This window comes from Rousettus aegyptiacus, unplaced genomic scaffold (genome assembly GCF_014176215.1).
Source record: "Rousettus aegyptiacus isolate mRouAeg1 unplaced genomic scaffold, mRouAeg1.p scaffold_m13_p_7, whole genome shotgun sequence".
NCBI classification, from domain to species: Eukaryota; Metazoa; Chordata; class Mammalia; order Chiroptera; family Pteropodidae; genus Rousettus; species Rousettus aegyptiacus.
In genome coordinates this window covers 101215632-101226639 of record NW_023416310.1, presented here as the reverse complement: position 1 = coordinate 101226639, position 11008 = coordinate 101215632, and the positions used below count along the sequence as shown (strand labels likewise).

General features: G+C 36.1%; 1 protein-coding gene across 2 annotated transcripts; it reads left to right on the top strand.

The window, feature by feature from the left end:
* Positions 1 to 3016: 3016 nt before the first annotated feature.
* CAMLG (calcium modulating ligand) lies at positions 3017 to 9999 on the top strand. 2 transcript variants are annotated; one of them, XM_016137679.2, is made up of 4 exons: positions 3017 to 3322; positions 5034 to 5425; positions 7029 to 7094; positions 9369 to 9999. In XM_016137679.2, exons 1-4 carry the CDS (start codon positions 3139 to 3141, stop codon positions 9558 to 9560), a joined length of 834 nt encoding a protein of 277 aa, XP_015993165.1. In that variant the 5' UTR covers positions 3017 to 3138; the 3' UTR covers positions 9561 to 9999. The 2 variants fall into 2 exon arrangements, with proteins under 2 accessions (XP_015993165.1, XP_015993164.1); XM_016137678.2 differs by having other exon boundaries at positions 3019 to 3322; positions 4965 to 5425.
* The last annotated feature ends 1009 nt before the right edge of the window (positions 10000 to 11008 follow it).

Genomic DNA, 11008 nt, shown 5'->3' with positions numbered 1-11008 from the left:
TATTTTTTTTCAATTTTTTAAAGTTTTAGTGTAAGTGACAAAGCTCTTTAAATATTTGCTTCTCTTTCATTCCCTCTATTTTTTTTACCCTTGGAATTCCTACAAAATGTACGTTTTCACTGATTTGTGACTATGTCCAGATTTGAGTTTAATCACCTATTGAATTTTATACTTATCTATTGTATAACTACATTTTTCATTTCCAAGATTGATTTTTATATCCATCTGTTTATTTCTGCCATTTTTGTTCAATAAGTTATTAAAACCGTTCTATAAAATTATTTCCAGAATGAATTCCAATTTTTAACTTGGCTAAATTTAAATGTTGTATATCTTCACATTTGTTAGAATTTGGGTTTGTAGGCTCATTTGAGTGGGAGGCTTTTCATTTTTGTTTTAGCTCATCTCACTCTGTCAGTACTTTCCCTTATCTATTTATGGGTTTTTTAGTTGCACTTCTTGGCCCCTTCCCCAAAACTAGCACTTAATGGTGGTGTTTTAGAGCCTCTGTCTTGCAATGATTTAGGGATATCACCATTCCCGTCACCACCAGTGGAAAGTCTAGTTGTTTCCCCTCTCTTCTGCCTCTTTACAAAGTTGAAGTCCAGTGCTATGTAAATCAATAGCAAATGATTTTTAAATATTTTTGGAGGGAGGGCAGATCTCAAGCAGTGAGTTTGGCCCATTCGTCCCTGTGTCATATGGAGCACTTTGAGTGCCACTTAACCCATAAAACGTGCTACCATTGCCTGCTTCTGGACCTACGGCCCAACAGGCACCAGACTTCAGCTCCACAATACTTTGTGTTTCCGATGCTTTGGTCTGCTGAGATGTTTCTCTTATTTTTGAATCCATCAGTTTTTCTCGTTTATATTTTTAACTGCTACTATTGCTATGTGGAGTGGAGAGGGGCCCAAGTGTGAATTTATTGCCTAAATTTAATCCCAGAAATTGAATTCTAGTTTTATCTCTTGTCACTCAATCTGTTCAGGTTTGTATCTGCAGTTTATTAATAAAGTATTAACATTACCCTACTTAAACAATGCTAGGATCTAATAAAAATTATATATAAAACTCATTTAAAATGCCAAGTTTGAACACTTCCTCTAAAAGAAATTTCTGCAACTATTCAGGTAACTTTAACCTAGTGCTCTCATTGCTAGGTTTGGGGAAAGCTAAAAAGAAAACGGATGGGTTTGCCCTTGTAAAGTTTATAGTGAGGGAGATAGAAATAAATACAAGAATTGTAAGTTTGCATGTAATTTATCAAAGAATCACATATACCATTGAGAAATACTAGGACGTTCAATTAATAAACTACAGGAACCCCACAGGGAAATTGTTTCCCAGAAATAAGTATGTGATATGAAATCTTGAAACTTTTCTTACTTGACTAAATGAGCCATCATACATCAACACACCTATCTGAAGAACCCAAATTTTCATTTGGATTGTATAGACTCAAATAAAAAAATAAGCTTTTGTTTATCCTTAAACTTATTTGATCTGAATTCACAGGATTGTATCTCATCAAGTTCTGCACATTTATTACTACTTAGCAATGATTTGAATTGTAGAATTTTTAAAAAGACACTGTGGTCCTCAGAGATGTAATCTCTACACATATGCAGAGCAATATCTTCTAATGCTTTAAAATTGTTAACTATGGCATGTCCTGGGATTTAGCTTTCATCCAACCAAGGGGAAAGTTCAGTGTTTACACTTGAGTTCCTTATGTTGTCGAATTCAAAAGATAAGTTGTTTTTTTTTTTTGTATACTTTTTTTCTCAAACTATCTAGGACAGGATTAATGATTAAGTTCAATATGGTATTTTATTACCATCTAAGAGGGATTTCACATGTTTCCTGATTTTGAGCGTGATTATGTAGCCAGCTTCATTGCAGAGGGTGCACTAGGGGGCTTTAAACTCTGAGTTGACGGGAGATTCAATTCCTTCATTCATTTACTCATTTTCTTAGTCATTACTGAGTCCCACCGCTGCATTTGCAGTTTCTAGGCACTTTGTTTTTGTGGGCTCCTTCCTCCATAAAAGCTAATTCAGAACTATATATTATGCCTGTGTTGATATACAGATGCCTATAATCCAGCCTGAATTCATTTATATATATATATTAATTACTATTACATATTTTCTCCCAATTTTTAAAAAGGTTAAAAACATTTTCTTGGTTTCCTAAGACTATCGTGGACCTGCCTAATGGATAAGTCGGCCCTGCTGAGCACTCACACTGTTCTAGGAGTTGCAGCCTTGAACAAAATACGGTGCTTGTCTTCATGGAGCTTACATTCCAGTGAGAAACAGAAACAAAATAAGTATGTTTAGCTTGCAAGTAGGTTAAGGAGAAAAATAAGGCAGATGAGAGCATAGGTATTAGACTTACTGGGGTGATCACTTTATAAATTGTATAAATGTCTACTGTGTTGTACACCTGAAACTAATCTAAAATTGTACGTTAACTGTAATTGAAAATTTTAAATTATTTTTTAAAAAGAGGGAGCGTAGAGAGGGGTGTGACAATTTAAATAGAATGAACTGGGACGTTTCCCTGGCAAAGTCTTGAACAAAGACGTAAGAAAAGCCGGGAACAACCAACCAGGCCTGTTTGGGAGACAAGCGGTTGAGGATGAGGAATCAGCACCAAGAAGAGATCCCAGACTCCACGCTTCCTAAAGCGTCGCGTCCGCAGTTACGTAATTACCGAGGCCTAGAAGCGAGACCGCAGAAGGTCAATGGAAACAAGTGCCTGCCGTTGCAACCGCCATTTTGCTTTCTGGCAGCAATCTGAGATGAGTGTACTCCTTGCTCCCATCCCTTTTCTGTTGGTCAGGCAAGGTGCCGACTGTCTTCACCTCCGAATGGGCAGTTGCGGGGCCCGGTGGATGGGGGAGAGGATAGGCCCGTGGGGGAGAAAATGGGAGTATCCGGCCCTGCCCTCATTCAAGATGGCGGCGCAGGCCTCCGCTCGGTCCCGTCAGGTGGCGCGCGTGTTTAGCCCGCAGTCTCCAGCTCGCGAGGCGGATCTACGGTGGGCGGAGGACGCGCACCCTGCGGCCGGGCCTGAAGTCATCGGCTCGGCCGCTGCAGCCATCAGCTCAATCACCGCCACTCCCTGATTATGGAAGGGAAGATGGAGCTGGTAACCGTCGCTACTGACAGCGGGGACCAGCCGGGAGCCCCACTTGGCTCAGGCCTATCGGCTTCCCAGCGTCGGGCCGAGCTGCGGCGGAGAAAGCTGCTCATGAACTCGGAACAGCGCATCAACCGAATCATGGGCTTTCACAGGCCCGGCAGCGGCGCGGGTGAGGACCTCCGTTTCCCATCAGTATCCCCTCCACCTCTTTCAGTCTTCAGGATCATTCTTTCCCTCCACCTCGCTTATCGTTTTGACCAAGTCCTGCTTTCTGACTCCACGGGCCCATCTGTCCCCCCTCCTTAAGTTATGTCCCAAGTTCTCACTCAACCCCTGGACGTTCCTAGTCGCTCTCCTCAATTTTCTGGAGGCTTCGCACAGAGGTTGTCCAGCCTCTGCCTCGGGCTGCGCAGACCTCGCTTCAGAATCCCTCTGCCTTCGTGCCCTTTGCCCAGTTTACTAAGACGACCCCGCCTTGCTTCCCCACCCCTTCGCCTCTCTTGAAGGGCGCACATTCTATAACCAGGTCGACTTCTCTCACTAACGTGCCTCTCAGGAAGATCGCTTTCCTTTCTTTCTGTTCCAGATGCTTTTCCTTCCAGCGCCTTCCCTAGTTTCTGCCTTTTGCTATGACTCTGTCGGCCCACATGAGCTTGTCTTTACTCACCTGCCCCCAAGTCCTCTCTACATGGATCATATCCTTAGGGTCATATCCTAGTGTCTGTGTTCAGTGCCCTCTGCACGGTCATCTTCAGGCCTTCTGAAACAGGTGAAAAAAGTTGGAGCGATCATTCTTTATAGACCCAGCAAGTGGGACTTGCCCACTCGAGGTCTTCTCTCCTACTGTGGTGAGGTTGGCGTGATTGATGTCAGAAACTGCATTTAACCCTAATTAGAGTTCCTCATTTCTCCCCAATGGCATGTACAGTGAGTTCCTTTAAATTATTTTTCATGTGAATATTTATTGAACATGTAGCATGTGCTAATTTTCTCTTGTTTCCCTTGTGTTGCCTTTAGTAACTAGCCTTTAGTCACTAGTTGCAAGCTCCTTAGATCCTTGTGACTTCTGTTTGGTGAGGGTTTAGATATATGGTTCTGAACTTAAAGATAGTTAACAGGTTTGCAGCTGAAAACTACTAAAAGAGGTAAGAATGCTGTTTCAGATTCTCCTAGAACCATAGTTAGAAGACACATTTTTTCTATTAATGACTAATAGAATATTTATTCTTTCCCAAAGAGACCATTTACTTTTTCTTGAGGTACATTCCATATCTTGTTCTTTTGCTTTGAAAATTTTGTCATTAAGGTTTTGTTTTGTTTTAAAGCAGAACTGCATCCTTAAAATGCTCAAGTCCCTATTCCTGACTACAGTGGAAGGATTATGTAAACAGTAGCTGTAGGATATGCCACACCCTATGCTGATAGGACTCTGGATTCAGAAATGTAACATTAAAATACAGATTTCAAAAAATTTTAATAATTTTTTATTTTTAGCCAAATAAACTAGAGCAGGCAATGCAGTCATACTTCGGGGACATGTTTATCCATGAAAACTTGGTCTTTATAGCTTGCTCCATCCCTGACTCTTCTCTAGTTTGTCTACTAAACTATCTCAAATTTAGATTATATCTTCTGCAGGAACACTCTTTTTGGATGATATATTTTGAGGGTATAGAGGAAGGAACTAGTTTGTTTTATGCAGAATCAGTATTTAGATCCAGAGTTCAAGCTCAGTGGCATATTTTAAAATATTAATATGAAAAGTGTTTGCCAGTATGTAATACATAAGGCTTCTGAATTTCTTTTCTCAGAAGAAGAAAGTGAAACAAAATCAAAGCAGCAGGACAGTGATAAACTGAACTCTCTCACTATTCCTTCAGTTTCAAAGCGAGTAGTGCTGGGTGATTCAGTCAGTACAGGAACAACTGACCAGCAGAGTGGTGTGACCCAGGTAAAGGGGACTGAGCTGGGAGACAAACTGGACTCTTTCATTAAACCACCTGAGGGCAGTAATGATGTAAACCTTGAGCTCCGGCAGCGGAACAGAGGGAACCTGACAGCAGACACTATCCAGAGGGGTTCTCGCCATGGCTTAGAACAGTACCTCTCCAGATTTGAAGAAGCAATGAAGCTAAGGAAACAGCTGATTAGTGAAAAACCCAATCAAGAGGATGGAAATACAACAGAAGAATTTGACTCTTTCCGAATATTTAGATTGGTGGGATGTGCTCTTCTTGCCTTTGGAGTCAGAGCTTTTGTTTGCAGATACTTGGTAAGAAACATAATGGAAAATGCAAATGGGTTACCGTAATGAGTGTTTTTAATCCATAGAATTCATTGCCGATATTAATATTTACCAGATTCACGGGGCTATTTGGAGGTATATTATAAATTGCTATTCACCTTAGTTACAGAATGAGGTGTTCTGTTTAAATACAGAGCCTAATAACAATTGCTAAACTCTTTCTATATGTAGGTACCACTCTAAGTGATTTACATATATTGATTAATTTAACCTCTTAGACACTAGGCATCATTGGAATCTGTGTTTTATAGATGAAACAGTCAAGTTTCAGAGAAATTAAATTATTTGACCAAAGTCACACAGCTACTAAGTGACAGCTGGGATTAAACCCGGGCAATTTAATTCTAAAACCAAGTACCTACATATACTATATGTTAAATACCACTTTTCAAATAATTCTAAGCATTAAAATGCAGTTCCTGTGGTTTTGAACATGATGTAATTTTTTATGGTTCAGAAGGCATTTCAACATTGTATAATGTTGTAGTATTATCATAAAATGCAGTCTGTTTTTGTTCTACCAATGGCTGTGCATTGAAAGTTGGGTATTACTGGTCCTATTGTTTTCAGTATGTGGAGGAATGAAGAAAAGCAAAGCTATAGTTCAATGTCTTGCTCTTTCAGATATTTCCATTCAGTAGACATTTTAAAAATACCTATCAAGTACTGGGAACATAAGTAAATTTTCTAGATAATTAAGGTTTATATTATTACACAAAAAAGTTTTTAAAAATCTATTTTTATACAAATCTTAAAGTGAATCTGTTGAACAAATTTGACTTTTTCCCCCCTGATGATTAATTCCCATTATAGCTTTCAGAATTTAGTAAGATGCATAGCTGCTTTTTACTCTTGTGTTAAAGGGCTCTATGCTTTCTTTCATGCTTTAAAGCTGTCCTATTGTTGTACCTTTTTTTGGTGTGAGGTTTTTTGGTTTTCTGGTTTTCTTTGCTATCAGATTTTCACTGATTTTTCACTGTTGTCACTTATTTCCATTTAAGTAATGTTTGCTCCTTCACTCCCTTCATAATATTTTTAATTTTAGATATAAATTAAGTATTATTTTGATCTTTTCTATTTTACTGTGTGAGAAGCAAGAAAACCAGGCTGTTTCATCTTTAGTAAGAATAGCTCATCGTTTGAGGGCTAGATCTGTAGCTGTATGAGTTAAGTTCTTGTCCTGAAGTCTGAGGAATGTATAGCATTTATTTTGAATAGGCCTTTTATGTGTGCTTTCAAATTGTCAGTCAATTATCTCTAGATAAGAGAGATGTTACTGTATGATATACATGTATCACCATTGAATACTTTAAGTCATTTAAAAGATAAGTTTTTATGAGAGAAGACATTTTTGGGAACATTAAAGAATGTGACTTGACTTGAGAAACATGCCTTATGTTAAGCAAATCAAATCCTTTTATTTTCTTTATCCTTCTGCAGAAACAAGACTGCTTTCAGCCACTAAAATTAAATATTTTATTCTAGTTCTTTTGCTTGGAATTTAAAGTTGATTTATTGTGATTTGAATGATGATGTTGGAAATATATAATTGTATCTTCTATCTTCACAGTCCATATTTGCTCCATTTCTTACTTTACAACTTGCATACATGGGACTATACAAATATTTTCCCAAGGTAAATTACATTTTTTTCCTAAATTATGGTGATGTATTTAGATTGATTAATGACTAAATAATCTTAAGAACTTGTAAAAACTTCATACTTATGGTCTACATCAGTGCTACTCAAAGTATGATTGGCCACCATTGCTGATCTTCAAACTATTTGTTCTGGTTGTAATGATTTAAGTTCAGAAAGTGAGTAATTCGAAACTTTTATAGTAATTTGACATTGCCATAACATTTTCATTGTATTTTACAAAAATATTAGTCCACCACGGATTGGGGGAAAAACCTCAAGACAAAGTTTGAATAATACTTAGTAAAAATTTAGCAATACATTTTGTTTATGATAAAGGAAATTAATTTAGAAATGGGTTCAGTTATCTTACTGTGCTCCTTACTTAGTGGACACTTTATAACAATGCACTTTATCTTTAATGCTGAGGACCTGATATTTGCAAAAAATATTTGGCCAAAAGGACAGAACAGAATCATGGGGAGTGTCAGTGTTTGCGTGGTCTGCTTGACTATAGCTACATACACAGTTTTATGGGACTTGGCTTGGCTCACATAGAAGATGACACTACATGTGTAATTGAGTTTTATGTGAGCTTTTTGCTGAGAAATGGCTATATGCTTAGTGATTTTTAGTGCACTGATAGACCTCATGCTTGTTTTTAATAGATTTGAAACATTTGTTTTTGTGGGGTCAAATAGGTCAAATGCACAAAGTAAAATAGAGAAAAAAGAAATGTTATTTTATTTTTAATTTAAAAATTTCTTTGATAATACAGATGTGTATTTATTGACCCACCCCCAAAAGTATAATTTTAATAAAACATTTGTTTAGAAATTTACTCTTGAAACATTAATTGCAATAGCGAAAGTTTGGAAACAACCTAAATGTCTACTAATAAGTGACTAGTTATAGCATAACAATTCAGAATGATGAAGCTGCTCTTGTACTGATAATGGTAAGCTTGTCAAGAAATATTAAGAGAAAAAGTAAAAATGCAGAGTAGGCTCTATAGTATACTCTTTTTCTTTTTATAAAAAGGAAAATAATATATATATTTGATTTTGTTTATATACATATGTACACACACATATATGTATGTAAACTCTAGAAGAATATTATATGAAACTTATTAACTGGATTTGTGATAGGAATGTATATGGGTTACTAGGTGAATGGAGGACAGAGAAGGAAGAGAGACTGCTGTATACTTTTCTCAACAAACCATTTTGTTTAAATAGTTTTTAAATCCAGAGAAGTTGAAAGAATTGTGCGGTGAACACCCATTTATAATTAACCACCTCGATTCTATAATTAACATTTCATTATATTTATCATGTATCAAATCTTCTATCTCTTTTCAATACATTTTTCTCTTGGTATATAGACATCAATATACTTTACTCCTATACATTTCAGCTTACATATCATTAACGACAATTCAATTATGTGGACATAGGCTTTGATTTCTCTTGGGTAACTGTAGCTTTTTATATGAAAGAATTTTTTGAACTCTGTGACTAGATTTGGTGACACCAAATCAATAAATTAAATGAAAATTCAGCCTTGAATGTCTTATAAGACTAGAAAAATTGTATTAGGAAATAAACAGTCAGTGATATTGCGTGTATGATCAAGTGTGATTGTTTTGCTTGGCAATTATGACTCTACGGAATGTTCCTATGATTCTGGTACAAATTACACACTGTCCTCCAAGTACACCTATCACTCCTTTGACGTTTTTTGTCATGAGACTTAAAGTAAGATTTCTCCTCTTCAACCCATCTAAATCTTGCTCATTCTCGAAGGCCTATATAAAATTCTGCTTCCTCCTAAAATCCTTCCCTCTGCTTTATTTATACATAAAACTCTGGAGTAAGTTTCATCTCCTTTGAGCCACTATGCCACACATTATCCGTGTCATTCATTTAGCAGTTATTTATATCCTTTCTAGTAATGTTTTTTCTATGCTGTTGTATCTGTGTTAGATTGTTGTTTATGTCTTGCCTCTAAGATAAGACATTTTTTAAAACTTTTGATAACAAGAATGGTATCTTTTTTTCTCTGCTGCCTAGCAGTTTGCTTTTTTACATATTATATGCTCAGTAAATGTTTGTTAATATGTTATTGATTGATGTTTTGAAACTTCATTAACAGTTTTTAAATAGCATGTATATTAGCAAAATATAGCAAAATAGCAGCACCGATAATGTTTTTATAGGGCTTAAGACTTCTGAAAACCATAAGATTTATTTGTCTTTCTCTGTACAGGGTGAAAAGAAGATAAAGACAACAGTACTAACAGCTGCACTTCTATTATCTGGAATTCCTGCTGAAGTGATAAATCGATCAATGGATACCTACAGCAAAATGGGCGAAGTTTTCACAGATCTCTGTGTCTACTTTTTCACTTTTATCTTTTGTCACGAACTGCTTGATTATTGGGGCTCTGAAGTACCATGAAGCCTGCAGAACTCAGAAGCAGAAGCTTACAAAAAACAAATCTTCCATATTGCAATGTCTCTAAAGAAGGCAAATCAGTTTACACCTTTATATAATTCTTTTACTTTATAGGGCTTGTAAAACTATTTGATTAGGGATAGAATGGCAGGTTCCCTGATTTAAAAGGGTTGAGTTTGTATTAATACTGATGTGAAGACTAGAGTCACAATGTCATTAACTGATTTTTCTTATTTAACTAGAATTCCTAGTCTGTACCTTTCCTTAACTTCTCAGATTTGTAATTCTTCTTTTGGGGCCTGAGCTAGTGCTTTTAGAGGAGCAGATGAACATGTTCCTAGCCAGCCCCCTGCATTTGGGGACTGCATCTTGTATTTGTGTTGTTCTGTCCTGAGAAATGGAGCCATTTTAAAAATAAAATGAAAGAAACCGAATTGTCTAATGTTAAGTCTGCACATTTTAACTTATAACGGTCGAATAAGGTAGCTAAATTTATCTTTTATTGTTGAGTCGGTATCTTAATTTTTACTCCAGTGCAAATATTTTAGTGAAAGAAAGGATTAAGGTTCATACATGTGAAATTAGAGGGTATTTGTGAGATCTTTAATTTTTATTTATGAAAATTTTTTTATTACCAGTCTCGGAGTCGGATATTTTTACTTTTGAGTTTTCAATTTTTAGAAGTATGTTTTTTTATGCAAACTAGGCTAGAATGCTTAGATACATAAAAAGGGTATTTGAAGAATTGACTGAGGTATGCAGCCCAATAGCATAAATATCCTTTTAACTAACTTTGTAACACTGTCATATTTTGGAGGTTTGTCTTCTTAAAAGAATATAAAACATGAGTGTTTTTTCTCTTGGTATTACATTTCCTTACAGATTTTTGGTCTATTTGATTGGTCTTTGTGGTATTAAAAACATATATACTTTTTTTTGATTACTCACAAAGTCTTGATTTTTGTCATTTTATTTGAACCAGAATAATGGAGAGTAAGTGTAATAATTTAAGTCTAGTTCTCTGACTTAGGATAGGATTATAAGCACACACTTTTCCTGATTCCATAGCATCTAGAACATTGGAAAGCATTTATGGATTTGTAACCTCCCCCCCCCCCAATCCCTGAGAAGATATTAGAGATTTTCTATTGTACGTGTTTACTTCTTTTGTTTCTTAAAAAGAAAAAAATGTTTAGCCAGTTGACACATAGAGTTTTAGTAATTAGAGATCATAATCAAATTTATTTCAAAGAGTTGTAAGATATCTTTGTCAATTGGTGCCACTTGAAGTGTGTTGGAGTAATATCAAACAGAAATGGAAGTTTCTTAGTGTTTGGAATAATTAAAAAGAATTTTTTATTTGGATATTTCAGGGACTTGAAATATACATGGATTAAAACTAGATCGACAAGGATGGTTATTGAGAAGTGACATCTTCTATTAGTAGCTTT